At 39.0% G+C, this 21,571-nt stretch overlaps 1 protein-coding gene across 21 annotated transcripts in view; it reads left to right on the top strand.

The window, feature by feature from the left end:
• Positions 1–21,571, top strand: part of LOC106877601 (ubiquitin carboxyl-terminal hydrolase 45) — a 78,282-nt gene that overhangs the window by 19,964 nt on the left and 36,747 nt on the right. For 13 of the 21 annotated variants that reach the window (XR_016238006.1, XR_016238005.1, XR_016238004.1 and 10 more), the window contains 6 exons: positions 15,092–15,231; positions 16,712–16,797; positions 17,628–17,735; positions 19,348–19,448; positions 20,394–20,497; positions 21,191–21,291. Coding sequence is in view for 17 of the 21 variants with exons in the window: in XM_089339914.1 (XP_089196040.1) it covers positions 15,111–15,231; positions 16,712–16,797; positions 17,628–17,735; positions 19,348–19,448; positions 20,394–20,497; positions 21,191–21,291 (621 nt within the window). In the remaining 4 variants the exon portion in view is untranslated. Of the gene's footprint in view, positions 1–11,192; positions 11,251–15,091; positions 15,232–16,711; positions 16,798–17,627; positions 17,736–19,347; positions 19,449–20,393; positions 20,498–21,190; positions 21,292–21,571 lie in introns of all 21 variants that reach the window. The other 8 variants (XR_016238007.1, XM_089339915.1, XM_089339911.1 and 5 more) reach the window with 1 other exon arrangement.

The raw sequence follows: 21,571 nt of genomic DNA, 5'->3' as shown, positions 1-21,571 counted from the left end.
AACATGTCTCTGGATGCAGGCTTAGCTGGGTGGAGATGCTTGTCTCTCCCTTGTAAACATAAGGACACAGGAAATGTGTCAAGGCCGACAGGAAGCGGTGCAACTTCCTAGGTCTAATCAACAGTAGTATTATTCTCTTCATGGAACTGTCACATTAGGAAATAATTATGTTAAATTCAAATATGTGAATGGAAATTAAATTTAATTTGTAGTTGAAATAGTACTGAATCTTTTGATACCCCAAACGTCAAAATCTGTAACTCGGTTTTGGAAAGCGTAAGGAATATATATCAATAATGCAGACCTTTACATGGTAGCTAGACCTGGTGGAAATAACAGCTAAATCTCCCTCCAAACACCCTACTGTCTTACTCCGACAATTCTGCCTATTATGTAGTTTGAATGAGAAACTAACTAAAGATTAAGATTATTAACCCCACACAGAGAGGAAAGAAGAGAGACAGCATAGCGACGGTTTTGGCTGACTGTCATCCTGTATTCCCCTTGTTGCTAGTGAAATGGTATATGCAAAGATAGCGATTCTCACTTTGAAACTAACGATTTTGAAAATCATTTTAGATTATGGAACGCCCAGGCTATAGTAGAAGGCACCTGCCCAAGGTGCCACGCAGTGGGACTGAACCCGGAACCATGTGGTTGGTAAGCAAGCTACTTACCACACAGCCACTTCTGCGCCTTTTAGGTTAAGTTTTATTTGTGAAATACAGTTGCTTTGAATTTGCTTCAGAAAGAGGTCTATGCTTGTGATGGTTAGTTGGGGTGGGGGTGCTGGGAATGTGGCCTGGGTGTCAAGCGAGGTCTCTCATTTTCAATATTCTGGGAAAACATGCCTAGCCATGGGGAAATATTGCCTCAGTTGGAAACAGGTGAGGGTCGGTAACAGGAAGGGCATCCAGCCATAGAAAATCTGCATCAATAAACTCTGACCCATGTTGTTGGCACTCTGTCGCTTATGACGTCGAGGGTTCCAGTTGATCCGATCAACGGAACAGCCTGCTCGTGAAATTAACGTGCAAGTGGCTGAGCACTCCACAGACACACGTACCCTTAACATAGTTCTCGGGGATATTCAGCGTGACACATAGCGTGACAAGGCTGACCCTTTGAATTACAGGCACAACAGAAACAGGAAGAAAGAGTGAGAGAAAGTTGTGGTGAAAGAGTACAGTAGGGTTCGCCACCATCCCCTGCCGGAGCCTCGTGGAGCTTTTAGGTGTTTTCACTCAATAAACACTCACAACGCCCCGGTCTGGGAATCGAAACCGCGATCCTATGACCGCGAGTCCGCTGCCCTAACCACTGCGCCTCCACAAACTCTGACCCATACAAGCATGGAAAAGTGAATGTTAAAATGATGATGATGCTGTTGATGAAATATTGTTAAGCTACAAACAGCTAAGTTTGACTGATTGTACGATAAAGTTGTGGTTGTATGTGCATGTGTATGTATGGCCATGTGGGGATGTCAGCAGCAGCTTGTGATAGACTATATGTTTATTTATTTATAATTTTAAGTATACTCCAGTTATTCAATAATTTTCACATTATAGAATTAGGTCAAAGCAATCTACTTTAGCTGGTAATTAGCTAAAAACTGTTTGTGTTTTTTTTTGATCATCTAATGAATGTGCATGTGTGTGTGTGTGTGTATATATAGAGTGTATGTATGTATGTATATATCCATGTATATAAAGATGGGATTGGTTTATAATCTAAATTATTAGGTTGATATTCAGAGAAATTGGAAGAGTTTTGGATTTTGTCTTTGGAATATAGATGTAGAGTGGGAAGACAGTCCAGGGGAAATAGACCCCCACCCTTGCCTGTATCATCATCATCACGTTAATGTTCACTTTCCCAAATTCATATTAATTGGACAGAATTTGTTAAGGTGGATTTTCTATGGCTGGATGCTTTTCCAGTTGCCAACCTTTTCTTGTTTCCGATTGAAGTAGTATCTCTCCATGATCAGAAATGTTTTCGCAAAATATGAGAAGCTGTAAATCTCGGTATCAACCCTTTAGTGTTTAGATTACTGCATGAAAAGGAATAATATTTATCTGTTCACATTACTTTGAATTAATCATGCATATCTTGTAGCTTTAAGTTTTTGATGAAATGATTACTCTTTACTCTTTTACTCTATTACTTGTTTCAGTCATTTGACTGCGGCCATGCTGGAGCATCGCCTTTAGTCGAGCAAATCGACCCTAGGACTTATTCTATCGGTCTCTTTTGCCGAACCGCTAAGTTACGGGGACGTAAACACACCAGCATCGGTTGTCAAGTGATGTTGAGGGGACAAACACAGACACACAAACATATACACACACATACATACATATATATATATATATATACATATATACGACAGGCTTCTTTTAGTTTCCGTCTACCAAATCCACTCACAAGGCTTTGGTCGGCCCAAGGCTGTAGTAGAAGACACTTGCCCAAGCTACCACGCAGTGGGACTGAACCCAGAACCATGTGGTTGGTAAGCAAGCTACTTACCACACAGCCCCTCCTGCGCCTATGATTCTTTATTTTTTAAAACAACATTGTAGAGTAGGTGTATGAGGCTGGGTCTCGCCAATTTGAACACAAAACAATATTTGGATGGATATGGCTGATGTAAATGTTAAAGTGTTAAGACCTTTATTTCTCTCTCTCTCCCCAAAGAAGGACATCTTTTCTGAAACATTAGACTTGACATCTTCCTCACAACACAAGTATTTTCTTTTATCTAAACTATTTGTTTAACGATTTTACCAACAGAGAACATTACTAATTTTACTGGATTCTACTGTTTTACTAAATACCATTTTCATTATCCAGACTGTCTCACTGCAGTGCCTTAAAGGCGATCATTTAGCCAAGTACCTCTGCCAAGGGGTAATTGCTCAATGAGAGCTGATCTAGGGCCACACTGTAACAATTACAACTGGACTTGACTTTTTCCCCAGCACTCAACTGCCCAGTCATATTACGTCCACATCAACATAAGTAAGCTTTGGCCTGTCCAGTCACACTCTTTGCTCATACACAATTCATCTTTCATGCAAATTCATTTTGGGCTTATACGTCATCCACTAATCTCTCTCCCCACTCTCTCTCTCTCTCTCTCTCTCTCTCTCTTTCTCTCTCTCTCTTTCTCTCTCTCTCTCTCTCTGCCACAGATCTTCCATGTTCAATGTTTGCATCTTGTTATCCTGTTGACATTACAAACTATCATGTTTCCATGCAGGATAGGGTGGAGGAGAGACTGTTGCTAAGTGAACTAACGATTCTCTTGTCTCCTTCCACCCTCTTCTTTTTTTCTTTTTACTAAAGGGGAGCCAAGAAGCCGATAAGGTGACGTGCAGCTAAATCTACCTCAAAACGTACATGTTTCTGCCTTAAATAAAGATGGATGTTGTAATCTTTGGATGTTGTAATCTTTGGATGTTGTAATCTTTGGATGTTGTAATCTTTGGATGTTGTAATGTTTGGATGTTGTAATCTTTGGATGTTGTAATGTTTGGATGTTGTAATGTTTGGATGTTGTAATCTTTGACATACGGAGATGAAATGCTTTTTAATTATAAGTCCTTTCAATTAGGGTTGAGCTGGGAGTAAATAACATCTTGGTCAACTTCAGTATTTTATTTTGAAGTCCGGTACTTATGAATCCTTATCTTATGGGACATAAGCAGTGACATTTTTGCATACTTTCCGTCTAATTTCACTCGAAAGGCATTTCTTAAGCATAAGACTGAGAAGATGCTTACCCAAGGTGCCGTGGAGTGGATCAAACTTGAGATCTCCTGGTTGTGAAGTGAAGTCTTTAACTGCAGAATGTTTTCTACGTTTCTATATTTATCAAGTGTAACAAGAACAATATCATCATCATCATCATCATCATCGTTTAACGTCCGCTTTCCATGCTAGCATGGGTTGGACGATTTGACTGAGGACTGGTGAAACCAGATGGCAACACCAGGCTCCTGACTTTTTCAAAATTTGCAATATAGGTGCAGGTGTGGTTGTGTGGTAAGACACTTGCTTTCCCACCACATAGTTCCAGGTTCAGTACCACTGTGTAATACCTTGGGCAAGTGTCTTCTACTATAGCCATGGGCCAACTGAAAGCCTTGAGTAGATTTGGTAGATGGAAACTGTAAAAGCTCGTCAGATAAAAATATATATCGACATCCACCAGTTGCGAAGTACCATGGGGGAAGGGGACACAAAGACACGCACACATGCAGATTATGGTTTTTTAATGTTGTTTTCACTGTCCAATTTTTCCTGTCTGTGTTTGTTACCTTGGAATCCTCTGTTTCGTGGGTTAATCCACTACTCAGGAAGAAACTATTCTAAGAGTGCCCTGCCTTATCTTCAAAACGCCTAGTTTTAGAATAGAGGCAGCTGATAAAGGAATAATTCCATAAGTGGCTTGTTTGTTTTCCTATGTGTTCGTTCTGTTGTCTGTAAACAAAGTCCGTTTTGTTTTTATGCTCCCGTTCATTTTTCTAATGTCTTGTACCCGAACATGCATCTATATATACATGTAGATGTAGATATACATGCATATGCTTATATATCATTTGTTTTAGTATATATATATATATATATATATATATATATATATTTGAAGAAAAGCAACAAAAATTCAATAGGTTATCGCAGTACGTACGTTTCGTACAAGCTCCATTTATTTTAAAATGAAATTCCATTATGCAGCTAAGGAGTACATTTTCATTGTACATTCTATGTAGTGTTCTCACTACATGAATAAATGGAGCTTGTACGAAACGTACGTACTGCGATAACCTATTGAATTTTTGTTGCTTTTCTTCAAATTTTATTCACCAAATCTCTTGATTTTGTTTTTGGTTTTTACCCTACCAAATTCTGGTGCCGCAAACATTTTAAGTACCACATTTAATCTTTTGATTAAATCTATATTATTATTATTATATATATATATATATATATATATATATCAATTACAATCAAGGATAAAATCTATATAGTATTTTATCAAGTAGCTAGCATGTAAAAACCAATTTAGGTAAAAATTAATACAAAGTATATAATTTTATAAATATAATTATAACATTATAATAAGGGCAACTACCAAGTAATGTTACATGCTAGCAGAAGATGCTAAATGGCTCTGAAACTACTTTATTTATCACATAGACATGGGCTGAAAGCGAGGGAATGAACAAAAAAGATTTTTGAAAAAGTTTTTGAAAAACTTTCAAAAAATCTTTTTTGTTTATTCCCTTGTTTTCAGCCTTAAAATTTCCTGAAAACCGTTTTATTCCTGCTTTCTGCGATGCAAAGAGTAACTAACTGGGATTAAGGACAGAGACCCACAATGTGTACAAGATGTCTTGGCACAGCTGTTTTGGTGCTGCTTGTTCAGCACCACAGATTTCATGCTGACTTATTTGACATCAGACGTTATAATGTCTTTGTTCTCTTTCTCCCCTCCCCAATCTCTCCCCATCCCCTTCGCCCCCCCCCTCTGTGTGAACATGTTTCTATTTATGTGTCTGAGAAGAGGGAAAGTGTTATTATGTCAAGTGTGTTTATGTAATACATTGTAATATCTCTCACTATCTCTGTATATATTTCTGCATGTGTGTGCGTGTGTGATTTTTGTCCCCATAGAGTCATAAGGTACAGTCACCAAAACACACTGCGTGTCTAGTCAGCCGTGAAAAGTTGTCTCATTTTCACCTGCAATATATAACCACGACAAGTACAAGTACGATATAAACTTGCATGTTCTGGCCTCTCACACCTACCTTACAATGTCATTATAAAAATAAACAATCGCATGATCAGAATTCTGAAGTGACAAGATTCATCATCATCATCATCATTTAACGTCCTCTTTCCATGCTAGCATGGGTTGGACGATTTGACTGGGGACTGGTGAAACCAGATGGCAACACCAGGCTCCAATCTGATTTGGCAGAGTTTCTACAGCTGGATGCCCTTCCTAACGTCAACCACTCAGAGAGTGTAGTGGGTGCTTTTACGTGCCACCCGCACGAAGGCCAGTCAGGCGGTACTGGCAACGGCCACGCTCAAATGGTGTATTTTATGTGCCACCCGCACAAGAGCCAGTCCAGGGGCACTGGCAACGATCTCGCTTGAAAGATGAGGGGGAAAAAATAAAAGTCCAGGGGAAATAGACCCCCACCCTTGCCTGTATCATCATCATCATGTTAATGTTCACTTTCCCAAGTTCATATTAATTGGACAGAATTTAAGGTGGATTTTCTATGGCTGGATGCTTTTCCAGTTGCCAACCTTCTCTTGTTTCCGATTGAAGTAGTATCTCTCCATGATCAGAAATGTTTTCGCAAAATATGAAAAGCTGTAAATCTCAGTCCATTGTGTATGATTAATTCAAAGCAATGTGAATAAATAAGCATTACATTTGACAGAATGATCTGAATGCTACAGGATTTTACCGGTTGGTCTATGGGCTTGCCCCGTCTGTAAATGAATAACCTAATTTTTCTGCCACTCCCCCACATTCCTCTCTCCCCTTCTCTGATTCAAATAAATTTACGAACTAGAAGTTTTGATTTCTTTTCATTGCTGTCTTTTTCACCTTTTTGTATGAGAAGCACACCCACTTTATTGTTTATCTCTGTATCATCATCATTTGACACCTGTCACTCTTTCTGTACTCACACGCATGCACACATACACCCACGCACACATGCACACACATTACATGATACACCAGTCACTACATATTTAATTGGATTCAAACAACTTTGTTTTTCGCCTATAAAATCACACACACACACACACACACACACACACACACACACACACACACACACACACACACACACACAGAGTTTTTATATTACATATCACTACACCACACACTCTACCGAATATGTATAGATATAGGCATGATTGTTGCTCTAAACTGTTGAGGGAACTTGTGGTAGAGGTAGACCCAGGAAGACATGGGACAAGGTGGGGAAGCATGATCTTCAAACTGTGGTCTCAGAGAGACCTTTGGCGATATGCTGCGCTTGAGAAGACCTGTCAAGCCAAGTGAAATCGTAGTTGTGGCTGATGCTGGTACCACATAACTGGCACCTATGCTGGTAGCATGTAAAATGACCTTTCAAGCATTGGGTTTCACGGAAGCCAAGTAGCTGAGCTCCTTTCAAGTGTTGGGCCTCACGGAGGCAATGTTCAAGACCTTTGGCATTATGTCATGCTTGAGAAGACCCATCAAGCCAAGTAAAATCGCAATCGTGGCAGGTACTGATGTCATGCAAAAGGCACGTAAAAGCACCCATTATGCTTTCGGAGTGGTTGGTGTTAGGAAGGGCATCCAGCCGTAGAAACCATGCCAAATGAGACTGGAGTCTGGTGCAGCCTTCCAGCTTGCCAGCCCTGGTCAAACTGTCCAACCCATGCCAGCATGGACAACGGATGTTAAATGATGATGATGATGAACATAATGATGGGCAAAATACCATTAAACATTTTGCCTGGTGTAGTAACAATTTTGCCAGCTCGCTGCCTTAAGAAATAAAAAAAATAATAATAATAATAGGCGCAGGAGTGGCTGTGTGGTAAGTAGCTTGCTTACCAACCACATGGTTCCGGGCTCAGTCCCACTGCGTGGCATCTTGGGCAAGTGTCTTCTACTATAGCCTCGGGCCGACCAAAGCCTTGTGAGTGGATTTGGTAGACGGAAAACTGAAAGAAGTCCGTCGTATATGTATGTATGTATATATATATATATATATATATATATATATATATATATATATATATATATATATGTATGTGTGTTTGTATGTCTGTGTTTGTCCCCCCACCATCGCTTGACAACCGATGCTTGTGTGTTTACGTCCCCGTAACTTAGTAGTTCGGCACAAGAGACCAACAGAATAAGTACTAGGCTTACAAAGAATAAGTCCTGGGGTCGATTTGCTCGACTAAAGGTGGTGCTCCAGCATGGCCACAGTCAAATGACTGAAACAAGTAAAAGAGTAATAATTATGAACTTACTGTATACAGTTCTCAGGTGTACTAGTACTACAGTTTATCAGTAAGGAATAAAAGAGGGAACAGAAAGTAGCAATAAGTCGTGTACAGAAAGACAATAATGAAAGCTGAAAGTAAATGTGTTATATATGGGATAAACCACACAAAGAGAGAGAAATGAACAGGGAAAGAACCACAAAAGGGAAAGGATACATAAGCACATCAGAGGTAGTGCTGGTGAATTTCTGGGAAGCATGGAATTCTTGAAAGATGCTGTGTCCCGACAGGATTAACAGCTGATGCAGAGGAAGGGTTAATAAAATAACGATGATGGCACAATTAAATGAGACTCCACTGCCTTCATATAGTTTTGATATCAGAGATTATTGTGTGTGTGTGTGTGTGTGTGTGTGTGTGTGTGTGTTAATCCAATAGACCTGGTGGTGGTGGTGGTGGAAAGTAGAGTAGATGTAATACTGGGTCAGTAAATATGTTATGTTGTTCACTTCCTCCCTCTCTCTGTTTGTTGTTGTGAAGAAGGGGTAGGAAGAGGCTAACCCCCCCCTCCTACCATCTCTGAAGACTTCTTTCACTGTCTTATTGTGGAAGTTATATTTATCGAACACATTACAAATGATGGAGAATATGTGTGTGTGTACATGCATGGAGGAGATTAAGATGTGTGTGAATGTGAAAGTGGTGAAAAGAAAATGCATGCACATGTATATGTGTAAGATATATATATAGATGTGTTATATGTATAAACACGTGTTTACATTTTTGAGAAAGAGATTAGGAGTGAAAGGGAGAGAGAGAGAGAGAGAGAGATTCAGTGAAAGATCATTTGTGGTTGAGTGTCTGAAGTAGTTGGTGGTGGTGGTGATGGCAGCATGCATTTGGTGTGTGAGATTGAGAGAAAGAGATATCATCAGAGAGAGAGAGAGAGAAAGGTAGGCAGGATGGAGTTGAACCAGCATCGAGCTATGATTAGATCACCAAAAAGAAGCAATGTGTTTTGTAAAAAAAAAATCAATAGATTTCCACAATTATCAATGTTGCTTCTTTATTTATCTTTTTATTTACATTATATTGAACAGTTTTTCAGCTCTCTAAACTCTGGTACACATGGAGGATAATATTAATAGAAATATTAATGGTGGTGGTGGTGGTAATAGTTGTTGTAGTAGTAGTAGTAGTGGTGGTGGTGGTTGTAGTAGTAGTAGTAGTGGTGGTGGTGGTTGTAGTAGTAGTAGTAGTGGTGGTGGTGGTGGTTGTAGTAGTAGTAGTAATAGTGGTGGTTGTAGTAGTAGTGGTAGTGGTGGTGGTTGTAGTAGTAGTAGTAGTGGTGGTGGTTGTAGTAGTAGTAGTGGTGGTGGTTGTAGTAGTAGTGGTGGTGGTTGTAGTAGTAGTGGTAGTGGTGGTTGTAGTAGTAGTAATAGTGGTGGCGGTGATGGTGAGGAATAAGATGGAATTTGTAAGAGGAGACGGGGGTGTTTATGATTAATTCTGTTCCCAGTAGATAACTGGTGTTTGTTACTTTCTTGTTATTGCCTTGTCAGGGTGTGGAGTGGGGCTGTGGTAGGGGTGGGATAAAAAAAAAAGAAAAGCAAGGTCAGTAGGTAATGGTTGAAATTGAACTTGGCTCATAAAGGGATTTAAGTAAAACCTGGCAATGTGTTTTGTCCACTTCTGCTGCTATTTCACTGCCAGCCCCCTACCCAGGGCCTTCAGTTCTGATGATGATGATGATGATAGAAATAAACAAGATATTTGATTCTTGTATGCTAGGAAAAGCAGTAATAATTGCAACAAGAATATGAAGAGTAGGAAAAGATAAAAAGAAATGGAAGACCCTTGCCCTACCAACGAAAAAAAAAAAAAAATACATGATAATCAGACACTTTTACATTACTGCAGCTTTCTTCTATCTTCTGTTACAATCCATTTTGTCACTTCAGGCCATGGGGAGCTCAGAACAGAAGCCTTGAAGAAACATACACAACTCTCTCTCTCTCCTTACCTCTGTTTATGTACCTCTCTCTCTCTCTCTTTGTTGCTGCGTCACTCTGTCTATTTGTCTCTCTGTCTCTCACTCTGCTGTCACTCACGTATTCACACTGATACACATACTGCTATCATCTAGTGTGCTAAAAATAACAGCTATATCCAGCTATTAAAATTATAAATCTAAAGATAAATTTTGATTAATTCATCATCATCGTCATTTGACATCCGCTTTCTTTGTTAGCACAGGTTGAACAGTTTGATGGTTTGACAAGATCCAGCAAACTGTAAGGCCATCTCAAGTTCCAGGGTCGGCTTTGGCATGATTTTGATGGCTGGATGCCCTTCCTAATGCCAACCACTCTACAGAGTGCACTGGGTGCTCTTTTTTCATGCCACTGGCACTAGTGGAGCTGCTAAGTAACTTGCAAGACAAAAAAGTGAAAGAGTGAAAAGGAAAAAAATTTGACTAAATAGGGGATTAGTGTTTAAGAGGGAGAGGAGGGTTTTTTTTTTTTTTTTTTTTGGCCAGGGTTTGAGAGGCTAAAGCATGATGGAGGGACACGTCCAGGTGTCTTACTACTGAGGTGATGCAAGGATACCCCTCATTCTAATTCTAATGATAAAATTAATTATGAAATTTATACTGTATCTGATGGCATAAAAAACTAACAGGCATATTAGATGCACCTGAATATCAGCAGTTCATATTCAGGAAAAAGTTTTTTTAGTTCCTTAAAGCATGTAATATTAAAAACAACCGAAGGCTGTGAGCTGGCAGGATTGTTACCATGCCAGGTAAAATGCTTAGTGGCATTTTGTCTGTCTTCACATTCTGAGTTCAAATTCTGCTAAGGTTGTCTTTGCCTTTCATCCTTTTGGGGTCAATAAAATAAGTACCAGTTCAGCACTGGGGTTCGTGTAATCAATTTACTCCCCACCCTGTAATTGCTGGCCTTGTGTCAAAATGTGAAACCAATATTTAACCCATTAACATTCAGATCACTCTGGCAAATGTAATACTCCATTATCCACATTGTTTTTTAATGCATCATGCATTACCTCATAGCTTTGTGGTTTTGAAGATGTATATTTTTATATATATATATATATTTTTAGATGTATATTTTGTATATTTTTAGAATGATGTTGTAAGACAGGTGTGACAGGCCAGACCTGGCTGGTTTGAACATAAAACAGGTACAATATTTGGGCTGGATATGGCCAGTTAAAATGCTAAATCTTTTAAAAACCTTTTATTTGCTCATCAATAATCCTAATTTTATTAATTAAATGATGATAAATTATTATTAATTGTTTTTATGATTAAAAAAATTTTTGAGTTCCTAATTTTTAAACCTCTACCTATGACACTCATGGGTAGCACTTGTGTTTGAAAAGGGCTGCATGTGGTCTGCGGGCTGCTTATTTGACATGCCTAGCCTATGTCATGTGCAAAGATACTTTAGTACAGAAGCACTATTGACATAGTAAACTTCCTGCACTACTCGCATGCACATATATTCTTTTCTACTCTAGGCACAAGGCCTAGAACTTTTGGAGAGGGGGCCGGTCGATTAGATCAACCTCAGTACACAACTGGTACTTAATGTATTGACCCTGAAAGGAAGAAAGGCAAAGTCGACCTTGGTGGAATTTGAACTCAGAATGTAAAGACAGATGGAATACTGCTAAGCATTTTGCTTGGCATAAAAAGAAAATATTTTTATCCTCTTCCTCCAAGTGAAGCAGTTTTTTTGTCATAAGACATGAATATTTAAATCTAGTTAAAGTTATTTTATATTTACATTTTGAATATATATTCTAAACATAATCAGATTTAACTTGTAAAATCAAAGCCTCTAATTTGATGGGAGACATACCAAAGGTTCCTTTGGTGCAATCGATATGTCTATCATGATTACAGAAAATGAATGGTTTGTGTCCCACACAAAGTTTTCGACCATTTTGATCAATACAGTTAATATTCGATATCTTTGATCAATATGCTTAATGTTCAATATCTTGACTATTATTTATAGTTGTATTCACTTTAAGATACGCTGTTAAAGATTTAAATATTTTATGTCATTGTTTGTTCTTTTTTCTTACCTATTATTTTCCCACCATTTGTTGATGCAGGTTTCAGTCTCTTGCAACCTCATTAGTATAGCTCATGGATAATTAATGAAATGAAGCCTAAGTTTAGGTTTTCAGAGTTCTGTATAAACCTTACGTGTGCATGCATAAATGTGCAAGCATATATGCACATGCATGCATGTAACAAATCTGAAGTACTGTCTAATGTGTAGGTTGCTGCATGTCTTGTACAAACTCTTTGGAATTACCATGAAGTGATAAACGAGATTTTGTAAACCATGTAGACAATAACAAGAACAATGACTATTGATGAAGTTTTTGGTTCCTCAGTTTATAACAAATCTTTCTTTCATGTTCAAAAACAATCTTATTTTCCTCAAAGACTGCAAAATAAGGTTGAAGTGAATAATTTGGTTTCACAAGAAGAGGAAAAACAAATATTGGAAAATTAAAATAGTAAAATTTACAAGTAAAAGAATAAAAGAATATATATATGACATATTTCTTTATTTCCGTCTACGAAATTTACTCACAATGGTTTAGTTGAGCCAGGGTTATAGTAGAAGAAATTTGCCAAAGGTGCTACGCAGTGAGGTTGAACCTAAAACCATGTGATTGAAAAGCAAGCTTTTTAACACACAGCTCTGCTTGTGTTTTGAATGTTGAGATTTTAGTCATAGTAAAAATAAATTCTTGTATGATTTTGTTTTTCATAAAGACTCGAGATGGCTGTGGTAAAATTTTCTGCTATGAAAAGTGAAAAATTGTAAGACTGAGCTTAGTAGAATTGTAAAATTTTGGCAGAAGGACAGTATGTGTATGTTGTAGTTTGTTAGAGGTGAAGAACTGACTAACTGCTATTGTTGCAGTGTCTGCTATAATCAGGATTCTGTCTGGGTTATTGTTGTTGTTGTTGTTGTTGTTCTCTATCGAGGGTCCCTCAGTATAGAGCTATTGGTTTCTTTGCCGATCAATAAATATTGCTTCTTGTGTTTTCTTGTATCTGTTCAAGAAAGACTGTAAGCTGGCAGAGCTGTTAGAGATAATGGCAGATAGAATGCCTTGTGGTGCTTGTTCTGGTGCTCTGTACTCTTGAGTTCAAATGCCACCAGGGTCAGCTTTCCTTTTCATCTTTTTAGTGGGTCGAGAAAGTACTAGTCTAGTACTGTCGTCAATTCTTCTCTCCCTCTCTCCCTCCCCATTTCTCTTTCTCTCTCTTGAAGAAATCAGATGTGTTGAGACATGGAGAAGGATGAGTTCCTCCAAGTTTTAATGTCTCCAAGACTTCATCAGGAATTGAGGGCCTAAGAAAGGTTTATGAGGTAGCCCAATTCCATCTGGATCAGTGTCTCTCAACCATTTTTTGCCTATGGATCCCTTTGATTCCTGTTTTACTCTACTGGACTTCCATAGCCATTCGATTTATTTCTTAATTAAATGTTATTAAGAATCGTATGAAAAAAATTAAAATATTTTGTGTATTGTAGAAGTATAAAGAATTTATTGGACATAAATTTTAACAAATCTTACATGGACCCCCAGGGGCCATATGGACCCTGGTTGAGAACCACTGATCTAGATTGTGTGGCATTAAATTTCATCATTTATAACGATAATTACTGCCAAGCAAAGTGAGAACAATCATATTTACATACGTTTTTGCATTTTATGTTTACTACATTTGAAATCGGGATGGCACCTGTGCCCAGCGTCGCCTTTCTGGCACTTGTGCCCGTGGCATATGTAAGGACATTCGAGAGAGATCGTTGCCAGTACCCCTAGACTGACTCTTGTGCGGGTGGCACATAAAATACACCATTTTGAGCGTGGCTGTTGCCAGTATCGCCTGACTGGCCTTTGTGCCGGTGGCACGTAAAAGCACCTACTACACTCTCTGAGTGGTTGGCGTTAGGAAGGGCATCCAGCTGTAGAAACTCTGCCAAATCAGATTGGAGCCTGGTGTAGCCTTCGGGTTCCACCAGTCCTCAGTCAAATCGTCCAACCCATGCTAGCATGGAAAGCGGACGTTAAACGATGATGATGATGATGATGATGATGATGATGATGGCGAGCTGGAAGAATTGTTAGCATGTTGGACATAATGCTTAGTAGTATTTTTTCTTGATCTTTACATTCTGAGTTCAAATCTTGCTGTGGTTGACTTTGACTCCACTACTTGACCCGTGAAAGGGATGAAAGGGAATGTAATTGACTTGTCCCCTTCTAGCCAAATGGCTGGCCTTGAACTCTGCAACAGACTGGTGTCCCATTCAGGAGGAATGCTGTGATCTCAGTCACTTATTTGTTATGGAAACCAGGTAACTGGCTTTAAGAGTTCTAGGGCTCAAAAAGCAAAAAAAAAAAAACCCCCAAAAAAACAAAGAATTTGATATGTGTGGTAAGTAGCTTGCGTACCGACCACATGGTTCCAGGTTCAGTCCCACTGCGTGGCACCTTGGGCAAGTGTCTTCTACTATAGCCTCGGGCCGACCAAAGCCTTGTGAGTGGATTTGGTAGACGTAAACTGAAAGAAGCCCGTCGTATATATGTATATGTATATATGTCTGTGTGTGTGTGTATGTTTGTGTCTGTGTCCCCCCCCCCCCAACATCGCTTGACAACCGATGCTGGTGTGTTTACGTCCCCGTAACTTAGCGGTTCGGCACAAGAGACCGATAGAATAAGTACTAGGCTTACAAAGAATAAGTCCTGGGGTCGATTTGCTTGACTAAAGGCGGTGCTCCAGCATGGCCACAGTCAAATGACTGAAACAAGTAAAAGAGTAAAAGAGTAACTGTTCCCCCGAGTGTTTTGTGATTTGTCCTCATAATGCCATTCCAACTTCTTGTTTGTTGCCTTTCCAGTAATAAAAGAAATATTCTATTAATGTCATTATTCAAGAATTGCTTTTATTGTTTTCCTTTTTTTTTCTTCTCATCAGGGTCGTTGAATATATCTCAATGGTATTGTTAACCCACACTGTCAAGTCCTCAAGCTACAACATGGGTAAGAAGAATCGACTGAAATCTCACCGAGAATCAGTGGTTAATGGCTCTGAATCTTCAGAAGAAAGTTTCGTAGGTAAGTCAGTTCAATCATGGTTTCTACAGTAGGCCACAAACAATACACTTCACCTCGTTTATCACCATTTCATTTGTCACTGACCCAGGATAACATATGCTTAACAGTGAACCATGTTACGCTTATCACAGATATGAATCTGTGATAACATGGGTCAGCAATCAGTCAAAAAAATTTCCTTTTATTGTAAAAACATACCTCAACAACCAACCACAATACCCAGCTACCCAAAATCTTTTGTGTTTACATGACTTTTCGAAATCTCAAAGCTATGAGATAATGCATGATTAATTCAAAATAATGTGAATAAACAAGCATTACATTTGACAGAGTAGTCTGAATGCTAAAGGGTTAATGATATATATTGTTGGCACTCCGTCGCTTACGACGTCGAGGGTTCCAGTCGATCCAATCAGCGGTACAGCCTGCTCGTGAAATTAACGTGCAAGTGGCTGAGCACTCCACAGACACGTGTACCCTTAACGTAGTTCTCAGGGATATTCAGCGTGACACAGTGTGACAAGGCTGGCCCCTTTGAAATACAGGTACAAGAGAAAGAGTGCGAGAAAGTTGTGGTGGAAGAGTACAGCAGGGTTTGCCACCATCCCCTGCCGGAGCCTCGTGGAGCTTTAAGTGTTTTCGCTCAGTAAACACTCACAACACCCGGTCTGGGAATCGAAACTGCGATCCTATGACAGCGAGTCCGCTGCCCTAACCACTGGGCCATTGTGCCTCCACTAATGATATATATGCATCAGTAATATATACATACATTAAATATTCTACTTGTTTTATGTTCAAACTGGCTGGATCTAGTCTCTCACACCTACTCTACAATGCCATTCTAAAAATAACAATCACATCATTGAAATGTTTAAAGCTATGAGATAATGCCTGATTAGTTCCAAACAATGTGAATAAATAAGCATAACATTTGGCTGAGCAATCTGAATGCTAACGGTTACCTCCTCCCCCGGTGATAAACAAGGACAGATGTATTATACTACATTATTTACATTATTTACATTTGACGTATATTTGTCCTCATCTTGTTTGTTGTTAACACAACGTTTCGGCTGATATACTTTCCAGCCTTCATCAGATGTCTTGGGGGAAATTTTGAACCTGGGTTCTCATTCCTAAGGTATTTTTTGATGTTATTATTAATCAGGTCACTGCTTGGAATCAAACTCGGAATCTTGGGGTTAGTAGCCTGCACTCTTAACCATTATGCCATATGCCCGTGGGCATATAATGTAATAATGTAAATAATGTACATAATTCCTCATCTCTTAAATATAGAACTATTACATATTTTTATAGTGGTTAGGGCAGCGGACTCGCACTCATATTATCACGGTTTCGATTCCCAGACCGGCGAGGTGTGCAAACAGTTGCTTATCATTTTTTTTTTTTTATAAGATATCCTGAAATGATGCATTTTCACTAATATCCAACCATTTTTGTTCTTTTGCTCTAGGACAAGGTTGTCCTCACGTAAACAAGGCTGTGAATTTTGCAGCTATGAAGAAATCATTGCTGAAGGAAAAATTTGGAATTTGCAAAGTATGTAGCAAAACAAAGTTGTGTATGTTTGAGTGGAATGTTTCAGTCAAGTTTTTGATGGAAGTCTTTGTATATATATGTTTAAGTTCTGATTAGACATGTATCTGTGAAAGATATCTACATTACCTTTGTAGATGTGTGTGTGCATGTGAGCAAGTTTATATATATTTCTGTGTGTGTAAAATTGTATCCAAATAAAGGTACATATCATGTCTGTGTAAAACTATAATTGCAATTTTTGATGTGTGTGTGTGAGTGGAGGCGCAATGGCCCAGTGGTTAGGGCAGCAGACTCGCAGTCATAGGATTGCGGTTTCGATTGCCAGACTGGGCGTTGTGGGTGTTTATTGAGCGAAAACACTTAAAGCTCCACGAGGCTCCGGCAGGGGATGGTGGCAAACCCTGCTGTACTCTTTCACCACAACTTTCTCTCACTCTTACTTCCTGTTTCTATTGTACCTGTATTTCAAAGGGCCAGCCTTGTCACACTGTGTCACGCTGAATATCCCCAAGAACTATGTTAAGGGTACACATGTCTGTGGAGTGCTCAGCCACTTGCATGTTAATTTCATGAGTAGGCTGTTCCGTTGATCAACTGGAACCCTCGACGTCATAAGCGACGGAGTGCCAACATGTGTGTGTGTATGTGAAAGATACTGTATATGTACATACATCTTTTATTTGTGTGTTTGTATGCATATATACTTGTGAATGAGTATTTATAATTGTGAATGTATTCTATAAGTGTGTGTATATGTTTATGGTTTTATTTTTCAATCATTTGTAAACATCCATCAAGAAATGATGTGAATGTTGTTTTTCCCTAAACAGGACTGTCCCAAGAAGACTGAGAATAAGAAAATTTCCGACACTCCACTGGCTGTAAACGGAGATGATTATGAAGGAACATTGTGGGTTTGTCTTCTATGTGGAAACCAGGTGATGGATTATTATTCTTTTATTACTTTAGTTGCTCTTCAACTCAGTTTTTAGTATCATCATGGGAGTCCTTGGAGTCCAAAGAAACACACACTGTGTTAACAGTTTGCAGTATGTTAGTTGATGTGCATACCACTTGGCCAGCACCCTTGTTGGTGTCGTGTATAAAGCACCCAGCACACTCTGTGAAGTGGTTTGGCATTAAGAAGTGCTCCCAGCTGTTGTAACCATGTGAAAACAATTGGAGCTTAGTGCAGCTCTCCAGCTTGACAGCTACTGTCAAAGTGTCCAACCCATGCCAGCATGGAAAACAGATGCTGAGATCGTTGCCAGTGCCCCTGGGCTGGCTCTTGTGTGGGTGGCACATAAAATACACCATTTTGAGTGTGGCTGTTGCCAGTACCGCCTGACTGGCCTTCGTGTGGGTGACATGTAAAAGCACCCACTACACTCTTGGAGTGGTTGGCGTTAGGAAGGGCATCCAGCTGTAGAAACTCTGCCAAATCAGATTGGAGCCTGGTGTTGCCATCCGGTTTCACCAGTCCTCAGTCAAATCGTCCAACCCATGCTAGCATGGAAAGCGGACGTTAAACGATGATGATGATGATGACATGAAGTAGTGTTGAATAAAATGTATTCATTTTAAAGTTGTATTTAATGTTTGAGTGTATTTGAATTATTTTGTGTCTATCAAGCTGTGAACATCAGATTTGGTGTCCATTGCTGACAAAGTGAAAAAATGTAGAAAGAACATGCATCCGACATCAAATGAGAAATTTCAAAGCCATAAATGTGTTTTCACACATGTTAAAGAGGAGAATTTTCTCTTGGGATATCTGCAAAGGAAGGTCTTCTTGTACTTCAATACATTCAATTGTTAAATATGACTGAATAGTTTTTATTCTCTGCTGCTTTGCATAACATTATTTATTTAATTCTAGTTTGACCAAGCCTTATGCATATCAGCAAACATATTGTTTTAGTAAGAATAATTTTGTTCTTATCAGGCTGTGGATGACATTTGGTATTCGTTGCTGACAAATTGTAAAGATGCAAAAATGCTTGTGTCCAATGATCCAATGATGCTGTTCACAGCCCAAGATGTATTTCTACACGTGTCTAGGAGGAAAACTTTCCTCTGGGAATATTTCCACAACAGCAGGTCTTCTCACACAAGGACTGTCCAAAGCCTTGTGAGTGGATTTGGTAGATGGAAATCCATCATATTTGTGTCTTCCTGTCTTGACATTGTGTGATTGTTATGAATGAATGCTATTCATTTCCAGTATTCTATGGAAGCATATCTGGTCATGGGGAAATATTACCTTATTTGGAAATAGGTAAGGGTTAGCTACAGGAAAGGCATCTGACTGTAAAAAATCTACCTCAATAAACTCTGCTGATCCATGCAAGCATGGAATATTGGACGTTAAGAACGATGATGATGATGATGTGGATGGGTATCTAGTCACATCCATGGCTTCCATCTCTTGGATTTTAGCATCCTTCTGGACTCCTTGATTCACTAATTTTTTTTGTTTGTTTTTATGTATGTATCTGTTCATCTTTTTTTTTTTTCTTGCCATATTTATTTCTGTCTCTTCTTTTTCAGGGCTGTGATCGAAACTCCACCAGTAAACATGCTTTGAAACATTACGAAAATTCTCATTCATGTCACTTCATTGTCATTAACACAACATCGTGGACTGCATGGTAAGTTAAGAGTTACAAACACATGTTAGGGTATACACATGGCTGGGTGCTTAACCAGTTTGCTTCACAGACATCATCATCATCATCATTTAATGACCATTCTCCATATTGGCATGGGTTGGACAGTTTAACTGGAACCAATAAACCATAGTATTGTGCCAGGCTCCAATGTCAGCTTTGGCATGGTTTCTATGGTTGGAGGCTCCTCTTGATACCAACAACTTTACAAGGCATCCAGGGGGTGATCTTACGGAACGAGTCCTTAATATCGGCCTTTTCCGTAAAAAGTGTCTTCGGCGATCTTTACCAAACATCGGCCTTTTCTGTAAAAAGTGTTGGAGTGAAACAGGGAAATGACATCATAAAAGCGAAAGACATACAGAGAGCGCGATTTATTTTGAAGGGGTTAGGGTTTGGATTTTAGGGTTTGTGTTAGGGAATTCCGTCCCTAACCGTAGCCCTAACACTAACCCTAACCCTAAAACCCTAACCCTGACACTAAAACCCTAACCCTAACACCATAGTGAAGATCCTGCAGGTATTACGGAAAAGGCCAATGTTTGGTAAAGATCGCCGAAGACACTTTTTACAGAAAAGGCTGATATTTAGGACTCGTACTGTAAGATCGCCCATGCAGGGTGCTCTTTAAGTGGCACCAGCACCAGTGAGATTACCAGGTAACTCGCAAAACAAGATCACTCAAAAGAGGTGGATGGGATGTATTGTGGGAGGTGATGAAAGGGACAAGGTGGTAAATCAATGAATAATTGTTTTTTTAATTTTCAAAATGTAAAATAACTGTAAAAACATTTACAGTTCATAATTTTTTTTCTTTTTCCATTTCCGTACAAAATCTTGGTTGTTTCATTCTTGTTGCCTGACTTTTTTAAAATTCTTACTCTTTTTAATTATGATATAATGATTTTAATTCTGCTCTTTTTACAGGTGTTACGTATGTGATGATGAAGTACCTGTAGAAAAAAATAAAAAAATTATGGAGTGTTTAGATTTTCTGAAGAAAGAAGCTGGTATTTCTAATTTAGATTCTGGTGAGTTATTTTAAGGGTTTCACTGGATTTGTTTTCTTTTATTTTTCTTTCATCTGTTCAAATTTTCTCCATTTGCTATTCCTGTGATGAGGGTTACGGGGGTGGAGTCCTCTGCGTTCTTTGAAAGCTTTGAGTATATCTCTAAGGTGATTAGCTTTTCTTTCAGTATTTCCTAGTAAGATGTGAGTGTAGCTTTACTGGAGATTGGCTTCTCTTTGAGTACGTTCTTGAGTGTGTGAACAACTAAATCATCATCATCATCATTTAATCCGCTTTCCATGCTGGCATGGGTTGGACGGTTTGACTGAGGACTGGCAAGCTAGGAGGCTGCACCAGGCTCCAGTCTGATTTGGCAAGGTTTCTACAGCTGGATGCCCTTCCTAATGCCAACCACTCTGAGAGTGCAGTGAGTGCTTTTTATGTGCCACCGGCACGGGGGTCAGTCAGGTGACATTGGCATCGATCACGCTTCTGGTGATGGTCTCTATTAGTTGACATGGTTGTCAGACATTTGAGGCACAGTTCACCAAGGTTTACTAGACAAAGGTGCACATGTAGAAACACAATGGGAATATACATAAAGCCCTAAAATACATACACACTTACTCGCTCACATTCATACATGTACACATACACTCATACCCCCCCTCTCAAATTCTATTGGTCCTCATGCATTTTCTCTCTCTTTTACAGTTCAGAAAGATTCTTCGTTGCAGTCACTCAATGATAGCAAACGGAACAAGACCAAAACAGCTTCAAAGTTAACAAACAGTGCATTGAATGTACGAATCAAGGTATATATATGTATATGTAAATTTAGTAAATGGAGTAAAACGCATATATTAACTGAATACTTTTATTTCCAACATATGTTTCGAAGATTACAAATTATACCTTCCATAGGAATCGGCGATGTTGATAAGAATGTATCATACTAATGATAATCTGTTCTCACAGGCAACCAGTTATAGCATGGAGAACTAAAAAAAAAAAAACAAGAGGAGGTTGAGAACCCGGCCCACCTCCTTCTTCCACCAATTTAGTGTTGTTTTATAAAGTTGTTGTCTATTACTG

This window comes from Octopus bimaculoides, chromosome 22 (assembly GCF_046866305.1).
Source record: "Octopus bimaculoides isolate indiv1 chromosome 22, ASM4686630v1, whole genome shotgun sequence".
NCBI classification, from domain to species: domain Eukaryota; kingdom Metazoa; phylum Mollusca; class Cephalopoda; order Octopoda; family Octopodidae; genus Octopus; species Octopus bimaculoides.
This window is presented reverse-complemented; position numbering and strand designations above follow the sequence as displayed.